This window comes from Rissa tridactyla, chromosome 2 (assembly GCF_028500815.1).
Source record: "Rissa tridactyla isolate bRisTri1 chromosome 2, bRisTri1.patW.cur.20221130, whole genome shotgun sequence".
Taxonomy (NCBI): domain Eukaryota; kingdom Metazoa; phylum Chordata; class Aves; order Charadriiformes; family Laridae; genus Rissa; species Rissa tridactyla.
The window spans coordinates 98,070,666-98,098,259 of NC_071467.1; the positions used below are offsets into that span (position 1 = coordinate 98,070,666).

At 39.9% G+C, this 27,594-nt stretch overlaps 1 protein-coding gene across 2 annotated transcripts; it reads left to right on the top strand.

Annotated features, from left to right (window-relative positions):
- The first annotated feature begins 5,299 nt into the window (after positions 1-5,299).
- MCUR1 (mitochondrial calcium uniporter regulator 1) lies at positions 5,300-27,354 on the top strand. 2 transcript variants are annotated; one of them, XM_054191267.1, is made up of 9 exons: positions 5,300-5,565; positions 6,729-6,842; positions 8,687-8,790; positions 12,320-12,421; positions 14,053-14,094; positions 16,405-16,476; positions 20,046-20,099; positions 21,187-21,301; positions 22,618-27,354. In XM_054191267.1, exons 3-9 carry the CDS (start codon positions 8,737-8,739, stop codon positions 22,671-22,673), a joined length of 495 nt encoding a protein of 164 aa, XP_054047242.1. In that variant the 5' UTR covers positions 5,300-5,565; positions 6,729-6,842; positions 8,687-8,736; the 3' UTR covers positions 22,674-27,354. The 2 variants fall into 2 exon arrangements, with proteins under 2 accessions (XP_054047242.1, XP_054047241.1); XM_054191266.1 differs by having other exon boundaries at positions 5,399-5,806.
- The last annotated feature ends 240 nt before the right edge of the window (positions 27,355-27,594 follow it).

The window sequence follows — 27,594 nt, forward strand, 5'->3', positions numbered from 1 at the left end:
TTATTTAATACCAGAAATGATTTGCTGTATAACTGCTTCATTGCTTAACTCATTATCTACACAATTGCTTGGTATCATAATTGATTCACTGCTTAACTGTCTCACAGGATAATGAACAGCCAGTAACGGCCGTCCACTTTCTGCCTCCATTTCCCTTTCCTACATCAGCCTTTTCCTTTCTTTATATGACAACCCGAAGCTTTCCTGACACCTGTTTTACCCCCTCAGCCCATTTCAAAAATGTCACTGCTATCACCAGTCCCCTGACCCTTATTCTGATGCCTCCAGCCCCCTTTAGTGTCCTTCCCCATCCCTCTCCCAGCTGTATTGCACAGAATCTGCAGAGCTTCAGCTCCGTATCTCTTGTATATTCACAATGAGGTCTCACTCTGTTTTTCCAAACCTTTATGCTCATCCCTTCTGTCCTCCTTTTACCACTTATGTTCATGTCTGTCCCCTCCATGGACGTTTTTGCCTATCGACTCTTGTAAACTTTCTTTCGCACATTTATGCCTCGAAGACACCCCTGGACTACTCCAGAAAGCCTCTGCTCTGCCCCCTCCTTGACATCTTCTCTCAAACCCACACCTTCTGCACTGCATACAACGCCTGCTACGCCAGAGGCCATTACAGTATTACCATCCCTCATATGACAGTGGTGAAACTTTAAAACTGCCGGCAACACACCCAGACTGCTTATGCATCCTTGCACATATCATCACACTGCTCCCCATCCTAATTCTCTTCACAACATATTATGTCCTCCTTAAAAAGTACACGTAGGCTGGTGACTTTGTCTTGTAAATTTGCATTGCCCTGCCTGAGATATCTGGGAAAAAATGTAAATAATAAATGCATTTCCAGAAAGTTAAAAAGCCAACGCACAACCATCCTTAGCTTCTTTCCTTCCTGTAGGGATGACCCCAAAACTCCAACCTATTCCTCCCCTGTTCACTTGCTTGGAAATTATATTTCGTCCTGAATCTTCTGTCAGTATGAGCCAGATCTCCAAGGAGCAATTAAAAAGCAGCAAGGAAAAGTCCTGTCTGACAATCCTACTGCAGAACTCCTTTAGGAAAGAATTAAGACCAGGGTTGTGGGGACATGAAATTCTTATTTGCAACTTATATATTGCCTATGTGTAGAGATAAAGAGAAAATAAGTAACTCCTCCTATGGACAATCTCCTGCCTTACTTCTGTCTTGCTGCATACTGCAATCAGGAGCAGCTGGTGCTGCCCTTCTGTGCCATGAGAATGATTCCTCCTGCCTTTATTTAGTCCAAGGTGGTGAATACATCAATATTTTGTATACAAGGTAATGCCTGGGTTGTTGGGAAGGGGTATTGGTCCAAATTGTTCTCCATTGTGAGGCACTCAGTTTTGATAGCTTTAAACACAGGTGGTATTTATCTGTTCGTCTTACAGGTAAAACAGGTCTGTTGAGAACATAGCAAGATTTAATATTCTAATATAAATGCCATTTCTTATTGCTGCCAACCCTAGCACTTGAATAAATATTATACCTCCTTCCTTCAAGAAATCACAGTAGGGTTATTTCTGGCAATTGAACCAGCTTCCAGGGAGATGCATTCTGCCAGTGGTTTCTGCAAGGAGCTTGGTGCATGACCCCATTTTAAGATCCCTGAGATGGATGTTTAGCAATTTAGGGGATCGGGTCAATTCATTTAAACCTTTTCTGGGTCCTAAGACTTCGAATTGGAGCGGCACTGACAGCCAGCACTATTAGCAGTTACTGCCATCTATGGGTAGGATCATTTTAGCTTTACCCTTCAGTGATTTTCTTCGTTACAAATAATATATCTGTTCTCATACATAAACAAATATAATGAAAGAAATTACACAGCCATCATTGATTTCTCCACTAAAAAGAAAACAAAATAACAGATCCAGGACTTCACCTACGCATCCACCCAAAAAGAATGGGAGACGATTTTGAACACTTAAAATGATTATCTGCTGTAGATGAGGAAAACAATGACACGGCTTTATTTTCCATCTTCAGTATGTTGGGTGCCGCCCTTGCTTTCAAACCACTGAGGCACACTCATCCCTGATACAACAGCACTGAAGCGACTCCAAATGCACCTTATCATTTGCATATTCATTTGAATGCTGCTATAGCCTTCTTTTTTTTTTTTAATCCCTTCAAAGTGGGAAAGCATTCATGCACTGGTGACTCTCATTCTTTTCCAGCCTGGGAGGTTTTTAGCTTTTCCCATTTAGAATTAAGAGCAGTTTGGGGTATTCATCACACCTGACAGCTGTTAATCCCCCTCAACTCTATATAGTCACTGTGTTAAAACATTTGAAGTAAGTAACAGGACTATTCAATGATAGTTTGGATTGCACCTGTGGTCCTTTTAGCTCATTAGCCTTTCTCTGACAGTGGCTAGTCCCAGATGCTTGAGGGGGAAAGTGAAAAACCTCCACAGTGGAAAATTAATGCAAGAGGCACAGGAACTAGTCCCTTGCTATTATAGGTAACTGCACCATAAAATCCCTTTCACAAGCCAACCACATCCAACGAAAAACTGATTTCAGTTTTTGATCCCTCCTGATGCCTGTCGGGAAGCTTTTCACAAGGACCACTCTGTTCCATAAAAACCTTCTTATTTCCAATCTACATTTATTTATGGCCACTTTACACCACATGGTCCTTTATCAGTAATGTTCTGTTGCACAAACAGCAGTTTTTTCTTTCTCTCCCTATTTTTACACTCCTGTTTCGTTTACGGATGGAAATAAGATCCCCTCTGGAGTTTTGTTTTGCTAAGCTAAACACACCAATCTCTTTTTAATCACCTGTGACAGAAAAGACCCTTCACTCCCCTAAATTATCCTGTTGACATTAGGTTGCCAGTTTGAATATGAATTCATCTTTCCTGTGTTGGAGTGACCAGAACTGTTGTTGGTGTTTGAAATGGCATTACAATGAAGGGTCAATAAAACTTTTCCTGTGAACCGCTGAAAACACTCTGCTTGATACACTGTAGGGTTACATTTGCTTTCCTTGCAGCCATTGCGTATTGGTGGGTCAACAACACCTCTCAGAGCTCATCTCACCCCCCTCCTTTAGTTTTCACCTAAAAGTAGATCAGGTATTGTTATTAGTCCTTATTTCGCACTTTGCATTACTTTGCCATCTCTGTTACCCTGGTTTTTAAGTTCATCCACCACTTCTTAATCCTTCTCTACAGATTTCACCGTGACAGCCAAGGGGGCTGTAACTCTGTAGATCAGTGAACACTGTGTGCCTGCAGGGACAAAGTTTTCAGGATACTAACCATGTAACCTTCAGCACGTGTTTCATTTATAGTCTCTAAGCAGGACGTAACGACTTCCATGGGGCAGCGCATAGATGAAAGCCGAGCATTAAGCAACCTAGAATCATGAGCCAGCAGAAAGTTGTTCGTCGTGTCCCCTCCTGGCTTGTGACTACACTACTTATGCCTCTTCGTGCAGGAATTAGTCCCCAGCGCCCAGTTAACGAAACGGATAGCTCTGAAGCTACTGCAGCCTACAGAGCTCAGTGCATCTGCGTGCTGCTTAGTATATAACAATCTTCAACATGGAGAAGGTCGAAACAGGGTGTCTGGAAGATGACACTGGAAAGGGGAAAAAAATGAATGAGTTGATCTCTGACACAAAGATAGAAAGTCATTTGCACTAGGAGATCTCTGTAGCTAGCGGGAGTGACTTTGCTTCCCTTAGAGAAGATGAAAATGGGCACTCTGTGACAGCCAGAACATGAGGGTGTATTTGACCCTAAATGGGCTGACTCCAGTTGCTAACGCAGCCACTATCTGTACCACACTTCTTGCATACATTATCTGCCACCACATCCAAGTGCAGAAATCAACTGCAAAAAGCAAACCAGCAGGTGATGTAAAAGGAGATACTTACACTAGCCACAATTTTGCCTTTCAACTGCTGTAGGAAGCGCAGGGCTTAGAAAGGGATCACTGAAGAAAGGGTGTCAAAGGAAATACCCTGCACCAATTTCTGAATCATCTGTAGATGAAAAGGCAACTACCTGGAGACTCCCACACGTCAGCAATTACTGCCATGCTAATGCCAGGCAATGCACATACAACAGCCAAGCAGATGCAACGCACATTAGACAAGTTTCTGCTTTTACTTATAATGAAAACAAACACGGCTGTGAGGGTGAGCCCACCAACATCCCTGAATTTGTACAGGGCAAGTGGTTTGAGAAATGGCTATTCACGTGGGATTAGTCTGCGAATGTAATAATAACTTTCCGATGTACCGAAGTAAGATTTATAGTTTATTTCATAATAACAGCGATGGTTTCTACCGTTCTGCTTTATCACCACAGCAGCTGGAGGGAATTACTGCTACAGACGCTGGCCTGGTGTACATGCATTATCTCAGCTGCTGCGGCACTGCTATGTGCCACGGGGCTTCACCTACCTCTGCATTTACAGAGATATATCTGAACTATTCCATCTTCATACTGATTTACCGTAATTATTGATTCTGGTAAGAAGAAGAAAAGGTGCCGCATGCTTTTTGTGAACATGTACGCGGCAGGAAAAAAAACAGGCTTGCTCTGAAATAAGTGCTGCCTGGAGAAAAATCATATACATCATGGAACAGTTTAGGTTGGAAGGGCCCTTACAGATCATCTAGTTCCAACCCCAATGACAGTGAGCTGAACAGATTTCTTCTCATACTAATTCCCTACAAATATGAAGCTTTACAAACAGAGCAGGGAAAGAAAACGCACACCCATATTTTCAGCAGAATCGCAAGCATGTAAGACTTTACCCATCCTAATGGATGCAGCAATTATTTAATGATCAAAGCTTCAGATTCTTAGATCCACCAAGCTGCCAAATTCTGCAAATTACTCGGTTAGTAACTTTGAAACCTGAAATCTCAGCCTCATCACAGAATGACATAGTTTGTCGGAAATGTGCTTTTTCTCTACAAAATGCCGATCTTTGCCCAAAAGGCAGGCAGGCATTGCTCAGGATGGGGTCAGAGGTCGGACAGGGGTCAGAGGTCGTGCCCTTCCTACAGCTCTAGGACAAAACTCCCTCCCAAAACTCTCTACTCTTTCACTTTCACCCCTGCGCTAGGCCTGTCACAGCCTGGGCCGCTAACAGCTAACTCCTGGTACCCCAGGGCGGCCTACAGGGGGCGGGGGGTACGGTGCCATCTCTGAGAAGGCACCGGGGAGCGGGGGAGTCTCCGCCTCCACCGGCCCGGGCCCGGGCTCGCCCCCACAGGCGACTTCTCGCCGCCAGCCCGCCCGGACAGCTCTTCTCGCCGCGGTCGCCGCCTGAGCCATAAAACCAACCGCCGCCGGCCACGGCGTGTTTTGCCACGTGCCGGAGGCGGAAGTCAGACGCCGCCTGTAGCGGAAGTGAGACGCCTGCTCAGCGATGGCATTCCAGTAGCAGCGGCGGCAGCTCCTTTCTCTCCCCACCCCGCCTCATCCGTCGTCGGGACCGGGTGGCGCGGCCATGGCCAGGGGCCAGACGGCGGCGGTCACGGCCGTAAGCGGCGGGAGACAGGTGCTGCTGCTGCTGCGGCCGCGCGGGGCCGAGGGCTCCCTCTCGCCCGCTGCCGCCGGCTCCTCACGTGACCGTCGCGCGCCCCTCGCCCCCGCCCGCCGCTGCCTCGGCGACTGGCAGCGCCCGGCCGCGCCGCCGGGCCCCCGGGCGGCCGTTACGGCCGTTAACGGCAGGGCGGGGTGGTGGAGAAGGCGGGTCGGCGGGACCGGCCGGGAGAACCGGCGGCGCTGCGGGGAGCGGGGTGAGAACTGTCAGGGGGAGGGTGGCGCCGAGGGAAGCGGCGGGGGGATGAGGGGGGAGAGCGGGGGTGGTGTCACCTCACCCGGCCCGGTCACCTCAGCCGTCACCTCACCTGCCCCCGGGAGTCCCGTGGCGTGGGGAGACAGGGGCCTGCAAGGGGTGCGCTGCTCTCCGCAGCCGGCTTGGGAACTGTCCGTAGGGGCAAGTATTACGACTGGGTTCCCCCTCCCCGAAGACTTAAATTGGTTAGTCTTTATTGATCTTTAAGTAAGACAGCTAAGGTGTAGTCATATTTTCTGCCTACCCAAGTGTTTTAAAATACAACGTCTTTGAGGACAGATAGTTCTGCCTTCTGACAACTTACTTCATGTTCCATCTTGCGTTCATTCTGTCAACTAGTTTATGCACTGGTGTTAAATTTCCCTGAATGCATGATTTCTGTAATACTGATATTTGGGGAATGTGTTAGTAATTCTTAGACACTAAACAGTTCAGTGTCTACAGGGCAACCAATGAAGATTTACTTCTTTAACAAAGAATGGAAAGAGTCTGTGGATTTAGTCCTCAAAGCTATGAAGTGCTCGCAGCTTCCACATTTTACACTGGTAACAGTAGAGGAACAATGTTAAGACCCTGACATTTGGCGGGATTTTTCTAGGACAGGATATTCTTGGAGAGCGTCTCAGAAGTGCAGCAGTAGCATTGTATTCTATTTTAAAGCTCTTGCATGTAGAACTTGTTAGATACCTTTTTGGTTTCGAGCAAGCTGCAATAATCTCGATGCACCGTGTAATATTTTGTCATAAAGGAAAAATACTTGGGGTAGCAAGGAAACTTCTGGAAAGCAAACATGTTGATTAAATATTTTTTCTTAAAAATAAGTTACTTAAAAATAACTTAAACTTTTTTTATCTTTTTTTCAGATGTAAGCACCTCTGTGTCATCATCTTTACAAAGCAAAGAGAATATTTCCTTATTGGGAAATAGGAGACTTTTTTTTGACACTCATGCGCTGGTATGCCTCTTGGAAGAAAATGGTAAATTGTTAGAAATGGGTAGCTATTTTTAATGTCATTTCATGAGTGATTTTTTTAATTTATAAAGTTTGTTACTGCTTCTTGTGATGTGATGCGATGACATGTAATGATAGCTTCAGTTTTACAGTTTTTATTTTTTTTAATATACTGGGTAAGAACATGTAAGTTTTTTCTATTTCCAAAAGGAAATGGTAAGCTTATATAACTTTGATTAGAATAATCTATTATTTTATTGGTAATTAAAAATGGTAAAGAGAAATTAAATTCTAAGAATTGAAAGTAAAAATCAGTTTCAGGGTAGTGGTTTAAAATTTATTAATGGGCTTCCTACATATTTAGCATGTAGCACCTTGAGTATGCAACAATGTGTTATAATAGAACTGAATATGGACTGCTATGTAAAATGCAGGGGTTAGGTTATAACATAGAATACTATATAATATATGGCTGCTTTTATGCTGGAACATAGACAAGGGAATAGATTATTTTGGATTCATCCTGACTAATGTTGCTGAGGTGGGGAAGGTGCCTTAAGGTGAAGTTCAGTGCAGCTGACTTGATTTCTGACAGCTCTCCATCCCTGAAGAGGAGAGGTCCCAGTCCCTTTTCTGTGCCATGTGGCTTCATTTCTTTCCATGTGCCAACATAATTCTCAGAAAAAATTGCAGCTCTTTTGCTTGATTGGTATTCTGAGACACCAGTTTAATGATCTCACAGAGCAGTTGCATGAACACCAAGACACATACAAACTGGCTGGAGGAGTGGTAAGAGAGAGAGGGAAGGGCTATCTTTTCCTTTTGGTGGTGACACACTATGATATCAGCTCAGCTATTGAAAGCAGCTCACTCTCGGACCACATATGTGCTTTCTAACGCTTTATTACTAGTTAGTTTGAAACAATCATGCTTTTGCAAGTGTTTCTTTTCATAATGGTGAAGTCTTATTCATGACAACCTCCTGAAAGGAGGTTGTAGAGAGATGGGGGCTGACCTCTTCTCCCTGGTGACAAGTGATAGCACGAGAGGAAATGGGTTCAAGTTACGTCAGGGGAGATTTAGATTGGATATTAGGAAACATTTTTTCACTGAAAGGGTTATTAAAATTGGAATAGGCTGCCCAGGGAGGTGGTGGATTCACCATCCCTGGAGGTGTTTAAAAAAAGGGTGGATGGGGCACTTAGGGACATGGTTTAGAAGTGGCTTTTGTCAGGGTAGGTTAAAGGTTGGACTCGATGATCTTAAAGGTCCCTTCCAACCTCAGCAATTCTATGATTCTATGACATTTTTAATCCTACATTTTGAAAGTGGAAAAGTTAAGATTATTTCTTCTTAGGGACAATATTTTACAATAATTCTCAATATATTCAGTTAAAAAGGTTTCTAATGGGGACTCAGAGGCTGGTAGGCCTAAAATCAGAGCAGTTAGCTCTGTTCTCAGTTGCTGAATTTTGCACAGCCTCAGTGGTTCTGAAGATTTATAGTATACTGAAAGTGGGTATCTGCTTTTCAGGGTCAGAATTCTTGCTTCTAGAAATACCCACATGTGAGAGATGATATTCCATAATACTTCTAGAAAATTTCCAACATTTATGCCGCTGATTTTGTAATAGTGCTGTACTACAGAAGCAGCTATACTATGTCACAGACATGATTTTGTGGTGGAGGAACTTGAATGTATGGCTGGTTTTGTTCTTTTCTTAGTTCTGGGTGAAGAGGAGTATATTTTATTATCTTTAATAACTGACATTTGTTTTAACTTGGTGCTGAGTATTAGCAAGTGGCACTTCTGTGAACTGTCCAAATTTAGCACTCTCTCTAAATGGTGTTGCATTTTGTTTTCCGTAGGGTTCACTACTCAGCAGTCGGAGGTCATTGTATCTGCATTAGTGAAAATTATGAACACCAACCTGGATATGATTTACAAGGACATGGTCACCAAAGTACAGCAGGTTAGCTCAAAGACGATGGTGGGGTTGAAGTAAATCAAAACCTAGTATGCCTGCTAATGAAATATATATTGCTATTTATTACTGTTAGACACTGTATTTTAAGTTTGAAGGCGAAGAACAAACATCCCTGTGTATCTATTGGCTAGTGAATTTTGTCTTGAGCTGATTAAATATGTATCAAAGTGTTGCGGTGGACCTTGAGATTTAGGTACCATGAGCTAGTATGCAGACCACAGGTAAATTTTTTGGTTTCATCCTTATTTTAGCATGAAATAGAATTACTGAGAAGGCTTTTAGACAGACATAGGAGGTATTCAGTGCACGGATTTGAATAGCTACAGCTCCTACGTGTATTCCTTTGTAGTCTTGTAACAAGGAAGTACAGATTCCCTCAGTGATTTACCACCCTGTTATGTGATACTTTTTTATTTGTCTGTCTGTGTCACAATTACACTTAATTAGATTAGAGTTGAGCTGAATTTCTCTTTTTATATAATATTTTTAGGGCATGATTGGTGTAGTTGTATACACTGGTAACATACAGCAACATGTATAGTTTGGATGCTGATGTCTGTCTCCTTTTCCTTTGGTGCATACATTGTTCATGGTATCCTCTAAACCTATCCACTGTATAAATCCTGGTGCGAGGAAGTGAAGGAAACTGGCTTGGAAATAGACTGATAATGCTGAGTATCTACAGAGATCCTTCCTGACTACCAGGAAACTGCGTACAACTGAACTGAATTGTTAGCTTTGTCTTGTGAGGGAATGATTGTTTTAATGAATAATTGTGTCTGGAGGCAAGGCTTCTTGTTCTGATACTGACTGAATTTTTCGGGGCCCTTTGTCAGTTATACAAAAGTAGATCCGTGTAAGGAATTGGACGTGACAGTGTTGAATGTTGCCACATCGAGCTCTTAGGCATCTAGCTCCCGAAATTAAACTGAAATTCAGAGTAAGACATGATCCAGTGCATGTGGAGCTTAAGTGTCTTTGAATTGGATTCACAATACCTGGTATGCTGGAATTCCCTGACACATAAGCTAGTCAAGTAGACAATGCTGACAAGAAGCATAGCTGAAGTACAACCTCTTGGGCTGCTCAGTGAGGCTGGGTTTCACGGCTTCAAGTCACCTTCTGAACACAATAAAGCTTTGTTGTGGTTTTGGCCAGATTGGCCAATCAGAATGACAGATGGCCCCTCACCCCCCCACTCTCTCCAAAGAGAGGAGAGGAAGAGATAAAGGGATTTATGAGTTTAGAAAAAGAACTAAACTACCTTAACGAAAATAGCAATAAACAAGGAAATAAAAAATAATAATAATAGTATACAATATATACAAAACCATATCCAGCTCCCACAATGACAACTGTGTCACCAGCAGGCACAGGGAAAGTCCCAGACTGCAGTTAGTGACAGACAGGAGCAGGATTCCAGATCTGGAGTCAGGAATGCTCAGATTGGGATCAAAAGCAGACGAACAGACAGGGTCCTCCTCGGACGTTGGCCATTGAAGAAAAAGATTTGACCTCTTGATCACTTAGGTCTTACACTGAGCATGATGCATATGGGATGGAATTCCCTGTTGGTCAGTTCTGGGCCACCTGTCCTGTCCGCTCCTCCCTACAGGCGTGACCCCTCTACGCTTTTCTGTTTCCGACCCTCCAACGGGGTAAATAACAAAATTAGCTGACCTTGGTTGTTATAGCAATAAGTATAAGCAAGAGCCTCTCTGCATACCGTTCCTTGGTATGATCAGGTCTTATCACTCTGAGAGTGAACAGTTTCTGAACAATATGCTGTTAATTCCAGAGTTTAGTCAGTTAGAAGAGGCCCAGCTAAAAAGTAAAATTACAAAACAGAAAAATTGGTTCTGTTTTCCTCAAACCAGGACAGGCTTTAACTTATTTCATAGTAATAAGGCTGTTGTCTTAAGACATGAGAAGACATCGGCTGCTGTCTCCAAAGCAGAATACCTGGATTTTTGCACCACCTTCCATCTAGAGAGGCTTTAGCTCATCTGTCCTACCTCCTAGATTCCAGGCAAAGCAGACATGGGTGAGCTTCCTCCCCCTGTGCTGAACCTGTTTCCACAGTCAATCAGAGAATGCAATGTCAAAGGGACCTTTCTCCCATGGTTGGTTATATTTTAGAATAAGCAGTCATTGCACCTCTGCCTCCTTCTATGCCCAGCTTTTTTTGAATGAAAGTAGACAGGTCTTCCTTTGTTGCTTCTGATGGTAGATGTTTTCTGAGACTCTCTGGTAGCTTCCACCCTTGGGTGACTTTCTGTCATTAAGATTGAAACGTGCAGGTTTGCATGGCATGCTAAGATAGAAGCAGCTCAGGAGGCATGTATGCCGTGAACTCTGGGCAACATGATAGACCCTGTAGTTCCTTGTAGTCTTTGAATGCGTAAGAGCTTATGCAAAAAGAGAACAATGAGTTGGAAGACGATTTGGAAGGTTGTGGATGTAGCTATTACCATTAGGCCCCAGCTGGGTATGTAAAAGATGAAATATTACATTGGTTAGATAAAGCCTTAGGGGAGGGGGAAAAAATATGTGTATGTATAGAGATGAAGAAGAGAGAGAATATGGAAGAGTCTGTTCGCTGTTTTACTGAGCTCAGTGCAGACAAGAGAGAACAAAAGCAAGCTGGAGACATCAGGGAGTAAGAGAGGCAGTGTCCATGGCAATACTCTTTCTGTAGATTTTTTGTACCACGTCTAGTATGCTGAGCCATTTTTTTCAGTGTTGCGGTCAGGTAGCCTGATCCACAGGCATCTCCAGGTGCCACTTAAATGTGTAACACCAAGTTAGAGTAGCATTTCCTGACAAAAGTGAAGTTGGAGTTCTGTGTCAGATTTCTAGGGTTCTTAGTCCAGAATCAAATGCAAGGGACTACTTATTAGGGGGGATTGTCAGAGAAGAGAAGGCAGTGCCTGTTTGCGTGTGTAGATAATGTAGGATCTAGAACAATGTCTGCAGACTTTTCCATCCTCAAAAGTTGCGGAGAGTTCATGTATGTCTTCTGTCAGCTCAGTGTAACAGACTGAGAAGAGCAATTAAAAGTGTAAGTACAGTGCATGATCTCAGTAGTGAAGCAGAGCAAGCCCTCTTGCAAGGTGAGGTAAAAACCAAGATAATTACAAAAGAGTATGGTTGCAGTGAGGAGTTTTGGTCTGAAAGCCAGCTTTCTTCATTTAGCTCAGATACATACCTTCTCTCCCTAATGCCTGTGCTAGCTTAAGAATTTGAAGACTTGAAAGAAACTATATCTTAGGCTATTAATTGAATTATTCTGTTAACACTGCTAATTTTGTCAAACTTTACCAATGCTTCAGCTTAACTTGTTTATTCTCTCACTGTCACTTAATTTATCTTGATTTCTGAAACTCAGATAATCAATCTGAAATCGCTGAATTAAAAATTTCAGGGTACCAAAATAGCCTATCATTTTTTGGCAAGATGAGAAAAAGCATTATAGTTATGATATGTTCTGAGGTTTTTCTTCCCTCTTTTAAAGGAAATTGCACTTCAGCAAGTAATGTCCCATATTGGTGGTGTGAAAAAGGACATGATTATTTTGGAAAAAAGTGAATTTTCAGCACTTCGTTCAGAAAATGAGGTAAAAATCACTGTCTTGGAAAGTGCTATTCTAGGACTTCCTTATTATTTTTTTTCTAATGATGTAAAAAGGTGTCTTGTACCCAAGGGGTTGGCTCTGGGGCCAGTATGGTTTAACACCTTTATTAATGACTTGTTGATGGGGCAGAGTTCAGCCTCAGCAAGCCTGCAAATGATACAAAGCTGGGAGCAGTGGCTGATGCACCTGGCAGTTGAGCTGCCATTCAGAAGGACACGCTGCCATTCAGAAGCTGGGAAAATGAGATGACAGGAATCTCATGAAGTTGAACAAATGGAAGTGCCAAGTCCTGCCCCTGGGGAGGAATAACCCCATGCACCAGCACAGGCTGGGGCTGAACAGCTGGAAAGCAGCTTTGCAGAAGAGACCCTGAGGGTTCTGGTGGACCCCAAGTTGACCATGAGCCAGCAATGAGCCTATGTGGCAAAGAAGGCCGACAGCCTCATGGGCTGTGTTAGGAGGGCTTGCCAGTGCGTCAAGGGAGGTGATCCTTCCCCTCTGACTGGCACTGGTGATACTTCATCTGGCATGCTGAGTCCAGTTTTGGGCTCCCCAAGGGAGATGTGGACATGTTGGATGAGTAAGGGACTGGAGCATCTGATGTATGAGGAAAGACTGCAAGAGCTGGGACTGTTTAGCCTGGAGAAGAGAAGGCTCAGCGAGGATCTCATCAATATACAAATGTTTGAAGGGAGGGCGTGAAGAAGACAGAGACAAGCTCTTTCTGGTGTTGTCCTGTGACAGAACAATAGGTAATTGTCACGGACCACAATGTGGGAAATTCTATTTAAACATAAGAAAACCCTTTTTACTGTAAGAGTGGTAGAACACGGAAGTAGGATACCCAGAGAGGCTGGGGAATCCCTATCCTGGAAATATTCAAAACCCAACTGGAAATGGTCCTGAGCAACCCGTTCTAGTTGCCTGTGCTTTGAGCAGGGAATTTGACTGAATGGTCTCTAGAGGGAGTTAATAGAAGATGCTACAGCTATGCCTATTTCATGTATCTTTCGAAAGAGATAAAGTAATAGAATAATTTGAGTTAGAAAGGATCCCATGAGGACATTAGCTAGTTGCAGGCTGCAGTATGATTGCCATTTAGCCATCTCTTCTTGAAGCTGAACAAGCCCAGCTCTCTCTCCTCCTCACCCCAAACCTCCAACATAGTGTGCTCCTGCCCCCCATCATCTTCATGGTCCTCCACTGGACTCGCTCTAGTATGGCAATATCTGTCTTTCACCGGGGAGCCTAAAGCTGGACACAGCACTCACAAATGCTGAATATGGAGAAATAATCCCTTCCCTTGGTTTGCTGGGTTTACTGCTGCTCATACCATCCTGTGCATTTGGCCACCTTTACTGCTGTGGGACGTTGCGAGCTTTGGTCTTGTGCTGCTTGGAAATGCGCAGCACTGAGTAAATGTGCGTGTGTATACACATGCACATACTTGTACACACACTGAGGACATAGAGTTAAACCATCCTCATTTTGCCTTGCTTTTCACATTATGGATTGTAGTCATTTTTATTGATCGTGCAAATTCATTAGTATTTCCAAATTATGTGGGTTTTATATACAGTAATAAAATGTACAATTTTTTTCTGCTCTCCCAGAAAATAAAACTTGAACTCCAGCAGATAAAGAAGCAAGTCCTGGTAAGATACCATACTAATGTAATTAAGAATTAACACCTGTCTGCTTTAAGTAAAAAGTAATTGTTGCTTTCAAGATTTTATTTTAAAAGCTGTGCTTAATTACTGTGATATAGGATACTGAAATTGCAGTTGATGGTACAGTGTGGGCTGCAGCAAAAACAATTTCATGCATACTTTATGGTGACAGAGAACTGTGAACGGTACAAGAGGTGAAGAAAAATGTAACCGAAGTTTTGTGGTTTTTTTTTTTTACTTACTTGTCCTTAGATTCAGAAAGCGGCTAACTGCCATGTCATGGTTAAGGCTGGGTGAAGTTCTGCATTTGGGCCTGCCAGTTACATGTAAAAATGCAACATACATTTAAAATTACAGCACTTTCTAGTTGGTTTTGGAGTGTTTTTGTTGGGAGGTTTTTTGGTTGGGTTTGTGGGGGGGTTTTTTGTTTTGGTTGGGTTTTTTTGTGTCTAAAGACATATCTGTTAGCCGTCCAGAATTTAAAATAGCCTTTAAACAGCTTCTTTAGGCCACTACGTTTGGGACCATTATGTTTGGTCCCATTTGCTTGGAAGCAGATGACCTTTGCAAGAAAACAGACTTTGGAGAAAACTTACTCTGTTAATTATCATACAGAGTATTATTCTTATCAGGTTGACGCATCAGTGCTGTGTTTCTGTTCTTTATGGTTTGCCTGTCTTAAAAAGCAGTCCAAACACCCTTCTACCATCAAAAAGAAGATCGTTTCAAAATGAATTATTTCAATGGTGTGGAGTCATACACAGCCTTTACACAGAAACAAACATTCTTGCAAGATTGATTAAGATTGGAAACTGGAAAATGTTAGCTGTTCTTAGGGAGTATAGTCATCTGACTTGAGAGTAGTTAATGTTTCCTGCTGTGGTGTCCGTCTTAGCGGGAAGTATGGAACATTTTTCTTGCTCTAGGATTTGTCCATGAAACTGGCAGGCTATCAGACTTGTTGAACTAGCTGGCAACGTGGTCAAACTCAGCCTACTGCCTCCTTGCCATTTCTTTCCTATTCACTTCAATTTCTTCTTGCACTATCATTTCCAAAAGGAGAACATAAATTTCTAAAGGCTAATCCTGCATGTTTTATATTGTGTTATGAAATGCTTAGTGCATCTGGCTTTTCAGAATACCATTTTAAAATACATTCAGAATCTAATTTTTGAATTGTAACTTATTTTATGGTTTCAGTTGCATATAAATGAGTTAGTGTAATCCATTGGTAGAGCATCAAGGATCTGAATCATCTCTCATAAAAGCTGGATTTCTTTAAGTTTTACTTTTAACTGTAAATGTAAAATAACTTGCCCTTGTGAGAATTACATTTGCTCATACTTGTTCCTCTAAAAGACAAGACATGATGTTGTAAGAGTTGAAGAAAAAATTATTCCTAACTTTTTGATTCATTAAAGTTTAATGTATTGTGTTGTAATGACATCTAACTATAAAACAGTTAAAAAATTCAAACTTGAAAATTGAGTCTAATTATTAGTCATACTAACTTAATGGACTCTTGACTAGTTGACATTGGCCTGCTTACTTGTTTTTAATAGTAGAATCTCCCAGAACATCAGCAATCTTTTGCGTCTCCCACACATTCATCTGATCAGCAGTTTGCCTCGTGACAAACTGTCAGCTGGCTGGAATTCCTGCCAGGAGGTTGCATTAAAATGGCAGCCGTCACTGAGAAAAGCAGGAATTGCTTACAGCTATTGATGAAGTAAAATGCAAGTGTACAATTTATGGTAGCTTAAAAAAGTTAGATGTTTAAAAATATAATGAATGTTTCCTGACTGCTTCTGAAATGTCTGTAGCCTTTTCTGAAAGCCCTAGATGTAGTCTTTAGAAACAGATTTTCTTTTACATTGGAAGATGAGAAACTGCTTTTAAAGTTATGTTGAGCATCAAGATTGCTTCATGGAGGAACTCCAACTTAAATGCGTACCTAGGCATGGATTTCTAGAAATCAGAAAGAGTTAGGGCATATGTGAAACATTCCCAGCATTTATAGAAGGATGTGCTCTCAATTAACTGCTGTTCTAAGTGTTCTGGTTTTAAAATCAATGGTTAGTTTTTGATTCTAGGATCCAATTCATACTATAGAACATGAGTATTTCCCATGGGAAGAATAGGAATACTTATACTTTTGAAAATTATGTACATTAGTTGGAGAGAAGCTTGATTCCTGACATATGTAAAGACAGGTGCAATATATTTGTCTAATTTTTTCTGCTTATGATTAAACAGAAAATCTTGCTTGCTGCTTTATCAATTTTTTCCCATTAGGATGAAATTACCAAAGTTCGTGCAGATAACAAGTTAAACCTAAACCTAGAGAAGAGCAGAGTAAAAGAATTGGTAAGTTTTGGTTACTTTCTTCTAGAAACATCTAAACAGTGAGTAATCTCCAAATTTGATTAAGAGCATCTTACCCAAAGAGCATTTTTATACTAATCTGTAGTATCATTCAATTTCAAGGTGATATTAATCCAAATTACTCATCCTTATGCTGCTGTAGTATAAGGTGCCGTATTTGGTTTGGTATGTCGGTCTATGTTGATATTGTTTTAATATGAGGATTAACACATCACACTTAAAATATTAGATATTTAATCTAAATATGCTGACTAGCTGCCTAGAGGTTTCCTATGTTATTGGTATATCTCTTTCTCTGTTTTCACACTTAATTAAGTTTTACACATCTCATTAAATTTATCATCGCTGAAGATATTTCATTTCCCTATAGCTAGAGAATTTATAGCATGGATAGTTTATCAGGAAGTACCTATTGTGAAAATAGTTGTAACTTATGGTTGGCTTTTTTTATTGTAACCGATACTGGTTCACATTGTTTTGATCTTTGAAATATCTGGTAGAACTGAATTGATGTGATCTTAAATTAGAATAACGTAGATGAAGAATTAGAAGATCAAGTTTTTGCATTATATGTCATCTCTGTCAATGCTGTCTATTGTGCTGAACACTATGTTATTTTGACTGCCTCTGTGCTTGTCAGCTTTCTCTTAAAGTTGACTAACTTTCTAGTCTGTTGTGCAACTGTAATTTCGTTTCTATGAAAACTGCTCTTTTCTTTTTTATTCCCCCTATGTTGTGGTTTTGACCAAATTGGCCAATGGCCAGCAACAGATGCTCCCTCCCAACCTCTCGTACATGGAGAGGAGGAGGAGAGATAAAGAGATTTATGAGTTTAGAAGAAACTAAACTAATGAAATATTAATAATAAAATAAAAAGGAAATAATGAAATAGGTACAGTATATACAAAACCATATTAAGCTCCCAGGATGATGTCACAGGCATCCGGGGATGTCTGGGGAAGTCCCAGAGTGGACTCAGCGATGGGTGAGAGCCAGGTTTCAGAGTTGGAGTCAGGAACACACTGATGGGGATCAAAGGCAGATGAACAGACAGCGTCCTCCTTAGACATTAGCCACTGAAGGAAGAGAGCCGACCCTTTGATCCCTCAGCTTTTATACTGAGCAGGGGGCAGATGGGTTGGAATACCCCTGTTGGTCAGTTCTGGGTCACCTGTCCTGTCCGCTCCTCCCTGCAGGTGTGACCCCTCTACGCTTTTCCGTTTCCGACCCTCCAACAGGGCAAATAATGAAATTAGCTGACCTTGGTCGCTATAGCAACAAGTATAAGCAAGAGCCTCTCTGCATACCACTCCTTGGTAGTACAAACTGTCTTATCACTCTGAAAACGAACCATTTTAGACACAACATGCTGTTAATTTCAGAGAGTTAGAATACGCCTAGCTAAGAAATAAAATTACTGAACAGAAAGTTGGTTCTGTTTTACCTCAAACCAGGACACCTTACTCCCCTACTTTAAGTGTCATCTCTGCCATGCATGAACAGAAAAGGAAAAAGGCAGGTGAATGGGGAACAGGTTGTAGCATACATGCTGAGTTGGGGGTGAGGCGTAGTCCAGTATTTTCTATAGTAGGCAGAGCATCACTATTATATTTACTTCAGTTGTAATGTGACTTAGGACTGAATATCTAGCTTTCTGAGAATAAAACTCATGATAATTGAAGGTTATTGTGCCTTCTTACTGTTAGTATTCAGAAGAGAAATGTCCTAAGTTTAAATTGATTTAACTTGAAGCACCAAGTAAAATGTTCTTATTTTTCAGTTTTGCTTGGAGTAAGTACTGAAGGAGAATTTTTTAATTTGTCAACACTGTGGGCAGTCTTTAATTGTTCAACCTCTAAATGCTTTATCTTTGCATTAGTTCATTCTGCTTTACATTTCTTGGATAATTGTACGCTGCTTAATGCACATCTGTTTATGCCGTGATTTATATCTGCGATGATACAGATGTGATTTAAAAACTCAAAGTACAGTACAAAATTCCATATATATTCATGTGTTCATGCATCACAGTGCCTTTAAGCTTGCTGTTAAAAATGTCAAGATGCATATGGCAAAACTGAATTTTCTCTATACTGTAAAAAACATGGACTTAAGGGGAAATCTCCCTGTTGAATTTCAGTGCGGGGATTTAAACTGGTCTTTCCTTCTTTTTTTTTTTAATGCACTGGTTTTTATTACAGATATGTAGTGATGCCTTGCAGTAAGAGGGTATATTTCACTGTCTTAAACTGAAGTTTAAAATCCTTGAGTCCGACCTAGAAAGTCTAGCCATAAAGCAAAAATTTAACAAATACAAACATCAAGAAGCAAGCTTGTAAAATAGAATTTTTCAGAAAATGCGTACTTGGCTAACAGCATCTGTTTGAAGTAAAACAGATTAACTATTTCAGTCAGTTGTTTATTTTAAATGTCATGGTTCTTTTGGTAGTGATGATCAGTTTATTAATGCGAGGTCCAAATTCTTAAATGAAATTTCACCTTAAACATAATTTGAATTAGATTATTTTATAAATATTCTGCCATCTTGCCACTTTCAACAATGTATATTTATGTAAAACTTCTGAATTTCTGTTTTTGACCCTCTCCTCGTTTTGCAGAATCCAGTGACTGTTTCCTTAATTGTAGACACGCTGTAGTTTGTCTGTATGTTGTTTTCCACATTTGTAGCAGCCTGCTATCTCTTAACTTCATCTTTATATCAGTCAAAAGTCCAAATAGAGCTCTAGGTCTTTGAGGGTTTTTCAATGCTGAGGCATGTATGTAAATTAATTTGAGTTTAATATTAAAGGGGAGTAAGCTTCCAGAGTGGAGGAAAAATAAAGCAACTTTCCACATGGGAATGTCAAGAGATGAGGTTATTGCTGTGCAAGTGAGGATTCTGAGATGGGTGCCTGAAGACCTTAGTACTCTGCAGTATAGACTGGCAGTTTAGCAGCTGTCTATCAATAATTGAATTGCTCCAGTAGTGGGACAGGAACCATTATAGATGGCAAGGTAAATCATGCCTGTTCATGAGTCAGAAAGGTAACGTGCCTTAAAGTTACGCTACTTTGATTTGGATTTAAGTTTCCTTGAACCCAAATACTATAACTTAAAAATAAGCCACAACTTCTGATGTTCCACAACTACAAATGTTCTATATTTAGCAAATGCATCATGAAATGATGGTTGGAACAATACAAATGGTGAGCAACTGTTGCAGAGTTACTGTTTGGAATCATAGGTCTTTGTTTTTCAGAAGTGCAAATCTGCCAACCTTTCTTTCAGCGGCTTATTAATACATACAGTTTTTGCAGAAGATGAGTGGACTTGTGCTTTACAGTTGTGAGGTGTGCATGAATGCCTGTCTAAAATTGTGCTTTTCCTAAGGACAATTAACCTACAATACTGTCTCCGAAGTGTTGTCTTGTGATCTTGTCCAGATGCAGTATTCTACAGAATTGGAAACAAAGAAGTATGCTTTTAAGTGTAAGTTTAATGACAATATCATGTTTATCACTTTTTTCTTTCTTTTTTTTCCCCCCTTCTAGTACTCACTTAATGAAAGAAAACTACTTGAAATGAGGACAGAAATAGTGGAGTTGGTAAGAACTTGGTAGCTTATTACTACACAGTAAATCTTTTCGTACTTGTGTTATAGACCCGGTATTCTTTTTGGAGTTGTTCATGTCTTTAGGCACTTAATGTGCAAAATGTCATTGTGCTTTATTTCCCTGTGTATTTTCATATTGGTACAGATAACTGAAGTAAAAAAGCTTTCATATATATTATTAGACCCTCTGCGTGTATACATGAAATGGTCAGTTTTGAAACTTGATGCACATAGTATTTTCTCTAGATTGGAATTCTACTTTTAATGTTAGTTTGTGAAATTAATTTTTATTTCCCCCCACCCCGTGTTCAGTGAGACTGAAACACATCACTAGATTCATTTGGTTAATTTTAGAGGAGGTTTTTAACACGCACTTCCTCTTCCTTTTGTTTCCTTTCTGTAGTATAGGGAATTATCCCTATGAAAATGTGTAGCACTAAATCATCAACTGATTCACAATGTTTCAGTAGTGCTGATTTGAAAATATCAGCAGCTGTTATTCTCAGTTTACAATTTTGATCTTTCAGTCTTTTCTGAGTAATAATTCTATCCCCTTTTTTTACAGAAGTCCTGTCTTCTGTCATAATCAGATTCTGAATTTGTCTGTAGCTGGTTTGGTGGTAGAATTCGTTACAAGATGAAGACATGCTTTTTTTTTACATCAGAAGACCAATTGTCAGTTTTTCTAATGATCCATAAATCTTTATGCTCCGGTGTGTTTTTGTCACAAGAGGCTCTTCCTGGACTTCTCAATAGCTCTCATAATTGAGCAGTGACTGTAAAGTCAGGGGGCGAAACGACAGATTGAAGTTAATGTTTATGCTGCTAGATTGAGATAAGGCATCCAGTTCTGCTACTTCGTAGGTTATGTGTTAAAGAACATGTAAGCGTATAAATTTCCCGAGTTCGCCAAATTATCGAGTTCTTTGGATACCTGCTAGGAAGGAACTTGTTCACTTTGAATGCAAATTAACATACATTTAAGGAGGAACCAAAAATACAACTTGAAGGGACGGGTTAAATTTCTAAATAAACTAGAAACTGTTCAAATATCATAATTTTGTTGCATTCTTTTTTAGCATGCGCAACAAGATCGAGCTTTGACCCAAACAGACAGGAAAATAGACACAGAAGTTGCAGATCTGAAAACAATGCTCGAATCGCACAAGCTTGATAATATTAAGTACTTAGCAGGTAAGGAGTCTGATGGCTGCCTCTGTTGAAACTGTTAAATATTGTTAAGTGTTTGGCACTCTTGGTTGTCTGTATTCATAAAGGCCCTGATTAAAAAAAAAAAATAAAAATACTTGAAATAGTCTCAGTCAAGGGTAGCACTCGTATTTGTGTACTTAACCCAGACAGAGTTTCCTATGAGTCGCAACTTTATTTTGCATGAGCTATGGCTGTATGACTTCTTGTTTTTTTCCTCTGCTTTATACTGTAATAATAATGTGTATGAGAAATCTAAAAGACTGCCTGTTAACAAGGGCCACAAAGTTCTTCTATGGCTGATTTAATCAATAAAAGCAGTCTGCTACATGCATTTCTAGGATTTCTTCATCTGTCTCGTGGACATCTATATGCAAAATGGAACAGTTCAGTTTTTCTGAGTGTTCAGTGCCACATACTCCTCTTTAAACTTTCATTTTTCAGGCACGTGCATTAGAAAAATACTGTATGTGCGTGTGCCTGCATTATTGCCCTGGGTAACTTACATCTTGGCATTTTTCTACTGATTGTGCAGTGCTATTAAATGAGCAGGTTTGCAGTAGAAAATTATTCTTCCGAATTAGATTTTCTGATTATTCTTTCACAATGGATTTTGTCACAAGTACAATCACATCTATTCATAGTACTGTACTTCAGGCATATCCTTTAGAGAGAGCCATTACTGGAAAATAAAAGGCCATTTATTAAAATGAGAGGAAATTCTTTTCCCCACCATCCCTACTCAAAAACATGTTGAACTCTGCATAGGGAAAAAAAAATTAAAAATAATTTGCATTGTGTTTGAAGTGCTCCTGTTGCAAACAATGGCAAAAATCTTTTGTGTGTATCTAGGAACCAAAAGTTGATTTCATTTACATAGAGATTTAAAAAATTGCAAACTGATAAGCCTCATAAAAGATAGCTTTCATGTATTTGTTTGCTGAATACTTGACTGTGATTTAATAATGTTGTTATTCATTTCTTCACTTAACAACTGTAACTTGCCATATTGATCTTTCTTGGAATGGTAAGCATCTAAGGGTTTCTTTCAGCCTTGTGATAGTTTTCCAGCCCAGTCTCCCTGCATTCTTTTTTTCCTTCCTTCTTAGTTGTCATTTTTGTGCCCCTCCACCTTGAAATTGTTTGTTGTTAAATAAAAACTGAATTTTCTTACATGGGGAAGGGGTGGTGGTTATACTTCTAGTATTGTAGTAAGATGTGTACATAGCTTTCTGAAGAAATGTTCTGAGAGCTAATGATTTATTGTCTCCATTTTTCTCCCCACTTTTATTTTCTTTCAGGTTCAGTATTTACATGCCTTACTGTAGCGCTGGGATTTTACCGTTTATGGATATAAGAAAACATCAATTTAAAGGGACTTCCACTGTCTTGGTTTCTGAAAAAAAGAAGTTTTATCTTTGCCTGGACTCTAACCAAGTCTTGACTGTTTTATTTATTTTTTTTTTTTTGTAAAGCAGACTGGATTGAGAATGTAACCAAAGATGTGCCTAGAAACCAACTGTACACATACCGTGCATATTCTGAAATTTACCTCTGATGAAAGAATGGTATATGCATTTCTGCCTTTCCCTCCATTCTGAACTGCAGTACACCGTGCTGCTACAAAGTGTTGCATGAGCAAAGACTGGCATTCGTACCAATGGTATGGGGCTGCATGCTGTGGAGAAGAACCTATGGAATTATGTTCCGTTGCCTATTCAGGCACGTATGCCGGAGTCAGTTGCACATATCAGACTGAAGCCTTGATTATTAATGTAAAACTGAAACTACACATTTTTGTGGCTTGGAGGCACTCTTGTATAAGTAGAATTTGTGTTAACTGAATCATGCTTACTTCCCTCCTTCTAACACTTGTTCATACAGTTACTATGATCAAATATTTGTTTTGCTATTTTTATAACACTATAGGTATCAGCTTGTTTTCCAGATGGCCGTCCAATCAGTCATTTTTTGTGAAAGTACTGTGTAATGATAGCAGTGTTTGCTGCTAGTTTTGTTTGTAGTATATTTCTAGAGGTTTTTGTGACTAACTTGCCTTTGGTACACGTAAGTATCTGATACTCATTCCATATGCTAATTGTTAACTTTTACCACTGTAACTGGAAGTTTGAAATGCAGTAATATACACTAGTGTTAATTTACGCTAAGTGATATGAAGTGTCTCTGGTGCTGCCTTCTTGATGGAAGAGAATTGATGCTTCTAGAAAGGAAAGGGCTTTTAAATGGTGGTTATGAAGCAGCGTTGTAGGCGAGGGAACCACAGTACTGACAGTCTTCTGGGTTTTTTGTTGTTTTACTTTAAAAAAAAAAAAAATCCTGTTGATTCTTCAAATGTGGAACTTTGATGGTGGTTATAACAATGAAAGCAGTAATGGAGACCTGCAAGGATGTTTAACCCAGTTCTGAGCAAGCCTGTGTGAACTATAAGGGCAGCTGAAAGCAATGAAGGCAGGCATCCAGCATATCCACATATCGGTCATTCTTCCACTGATGAAATAACTGCTTTAGTAGCAAAGCTGCCACCTGTGTTCCTTCAGTTAAGGGAAATTTCTCTTTGTTGCTTGATCTTAGGAGGAGAGAACAATCTATGCACTGGTAATAAATGCTGTTAGAGCACAATTACGGCTTTCCTTAATGAAAGTAAAGCTGTTTGGCTACTTTGTGCCTGTACTGTAATAACCATTTAACTTTTGGTGGTTGGGAGTGCCAACTTTGATCATGTGCAAGTGCGGAGGAAGAAATGGACGCCTGTAACAATGCTATACTGGCCTGAAATAAAGGATTTTCAATATTTCGTAGAAAATGCTATTTTCTTTATAAATGCAACTTTTTAATTTGAATTTAATCTCTTTGAAGGCAAGTCACTGCTAATAGGACTTCTTTTAAGCTAAGAATTAGCAAAGTCAACAGCCCCCCTAACACAGTGAAGATGCAAGAACAGTCAGTAATGTAAATAAGACTGTTATTGCAGACTAACTTAACATTAATGAAGCTATATTCAAGATCTTAACTTTTTTGTTTGAAAAAAAATTATTATTTTTTTTATACTAACTTACAGGACTTGACACTTTCTCAAATTAGGCGAGAAATAATTTAATGTTTGGAACGACTTCAGTGTTGATTCCTACCCTCTTTCCAGAACAGCTGATTCTATATATGTCTGTGTAATCAGTGCATCTTTGCCTGTATGCAAAAAAGCATCACATAAACAGTTATTTTAGTGACTGTTTAGAACTAATTTTAAATATAAGGTCTATCGTTCTAAAAATAGATACTATGCAATTAAACTTCTTTTCAGGGCAGGTGGAAGGAGGAAATGAAAGATTAGAGAGCAGCATTGTCCTGGAATTAGTGAAGTGTCAGGCAAACCAGCACTTTAACTGGTGAGTGTTCTAAACGAGGAATAAAGTTAATGTGTCATTCAGGAGAAGGACACTATAAATGGAAAATAATTATTACTTCCTAGTCCGTGAAGTCTTCCAAGTGTGGTGTAAAAGCTTGTTACTCCTATGTGCATAGATGCAAAATCATCTCCAATTCCCTCTGATTTTAAAGATCAGATTAGCAATCTTTCTAACACAGTCTCATCGTATTGGCATTCCAAAAAGGTAGAAAATCCCTCCTTATATTTCCAAACACAAATTCTTTCAGAGGGAGATTTAAACTCAAAGAATGAGCCTTTGGGTAAGGTAAGAAGCAAATAAATTGGGATGTACTACTAAATATCTCTTGCAAAGCAACATTTGAGTGTCAAATGATCACTAAATTCATAAATAGGAGACCTAAATTGGCAATTCTCCAGATTTTTTTCCTGTATCGTGCTGTATATTGTCTCTAATTTGAATCAGTAGCAATTCTAAATGTACAGAAATAATTTTCATATTTTGATTTTTAATTTGTAGAGCTCTTTCAAAAGATGCAAGTGAAAAATAAATGGGACTGTTTTACCATAAAACCACTTCAGCTGTGAAAATCTGCAGCAGCTCCCCCTTGATTCAGAAATGTATCTGGTCACTTCCGGCCCGGCAGGAAAAAAAGTATAAAAGAAAAAACTTAATCTAGAAATGTTAGATCTCTCGGGCTCTCTCTTTAAGTTAGTTTGCAAGAATAGAGGATGCAGCTAAAGCTGAGCTCCATCCAGCTCTGATTTGCTTTTGGGAAGAGCCCATCTCTATTGAGCACAGGTAAGAGTCGCAGTCTGCCTATGCTAACGCTAGTTGTGAGTTTTCCCTGTGAACTTGCATGTTCACGCAGCAAAGACAGGAGGTTTTTTAATGGTTTGTTTCCTTTTGGGGAAGGAAATTGAGAATCCTTCCATTTGCTGGAAAACCTCAGTTGCTCCAAAAGCCTGTGTTTTGCAGCACGAATCGAGATCCGGAGTTCTTGCGAAACTGTATTTACTTGTAATGTTAGTGGGAGTATACTGAATTTAACTGCTTGTCTGTCTTGCTTTCCCCCTTATCTGTAAGGGAGCCGTCTTCTTTTCACTGGTATGTATTACCTAAATTGTTTGCTTCGAGCATTTTATTACTGTTAAATCACATGCTGTCTAGCCCTTTCTCTATTGGAAGCGTTGATTGCATCGTTCATTTCCCAGAATGTTGTACAGTTGTACTTAAAACCATGAGCTGAGGAATGGAAACATATTTTTAATTTAGGTGCGAAATCCGCTTCAATTTTTCTAACCGCACATGTTTTTGGTTTACTAGGATAAGTCTTATTCTAGTCGTGAATAGTCACTGACCTTTTCGTAAACGGTGAAATCCTAGCGCTGGGCAGCTGTTCACGGTTCCTATTGACTTTGGAGAAGGTGTGCTTTTACCTTCCAATGTCTGGAGTCGTACGGCTTCAGTGGACTTTTCCTACTCTTGCTACCGTCTGTAGGCCTCACGCAGGAAAACTGGTGAGAGTTTTTGTGGGGGTTTTGTGTTGTGTTGTTTGGGTTTTTTTAATCAGCAAAGTAACTAAATTGCTGTGACTAGTTCCTTTGAACTACGGGTTGCAAGGTGTGAGCAAGACTTAGTTTTGCATCTCCCACGGAGTTTTCAGGAATCAAGTAAGCTGCCTTTATTATGATTTCTAAAATGATCAAAACTCTGCAAGACTGATCAATGTTTAACAGAACTGCTACGTGAAGTCTCTTTTCAAGAAATAAGTACACTGTGACATTGATGAGTTTTTTAAATGTTTTAATATATTTGGAAAAGTCGTATCTGGAAATTATTAGTTTGGCAATGGTGTTTTCTTTTTAATTATTTTTCCTTTACTTATATGTATCTTGGAATTTATAGGGCTTTTTGTTTGTAGGGTGAGGTGTTTTGCTGTTTACGTTTTTGGGGGGTTTGGATTTTTTTTTTTGTTTGGTTTGGTTTTTTTGGGTTTTCTTTTAGAGTAAAGCTTTCTGTATAAGCAATTCATTTTCTTCAGCCACTAAATAGAAAGTTAATTTACAATCAAATTTGTGCCTGGAATATTGGGGATTGCTTTAATGAGAAATAAATATGTACACTTTTGGAGACAGGGCCCGCTAGGTCTTTGTTAGGAAAGCTTCCTTTGGTGTAAAACACATTTTTTTACCCTATTGCCAAACATTTTAAAGCAGTGTTGTTGATTCTTTATTTTACATTTAAATTCTGTGTGAGAGCAATTGCATTTCATCCTTAACATGCGGTTTTGTAACTAGATAAAGATCACCGAGGAAAGATATCAGTGTTTGCATAGTGTTCCTCTGAAATCTGCCCATTCCAAGAAAGAAGATTCCCGTTTTCTTGGGCGGATGCCCAGCTGGTATCAAAAAGAAAGTACTGGAAATTAGTAAGAAAGTATTGCAGCAAATATCAGTCTTGGGCCAATGTTTATCCCCGTAGTGAGGGATGTCAATGTGTTGTAATGTTTCGAATACCCTTCCGCCCTCCGCTGTTCCGATATGTGCCCTGTCAAACTCTCAGAAGTTCATTATGTTCCCCATTGTATTCTGAAATTATATCAGCTTGATTCCATGAATAGTACTTGTGAATAGTCTCTTCTTCTTGCATAAGTAAAAATGTAGTGAGGGGAAAAAAGAAGGGTGGCGTGGTGTGTTTTTTTCATGTTGGGTTTTTTTCCCCCGTGGGTAAGCGGCACATGTTCTGTGAGAATTTTAAACAGAACTAGATGGTACATTAATATAATAATGGCATCCTTATAGCAAAGTCATACTTGGTCAAATCAAGCTTGTATCCAGGGCTCTGGGGTTTGCTTCAGAACCGATAGGGTGA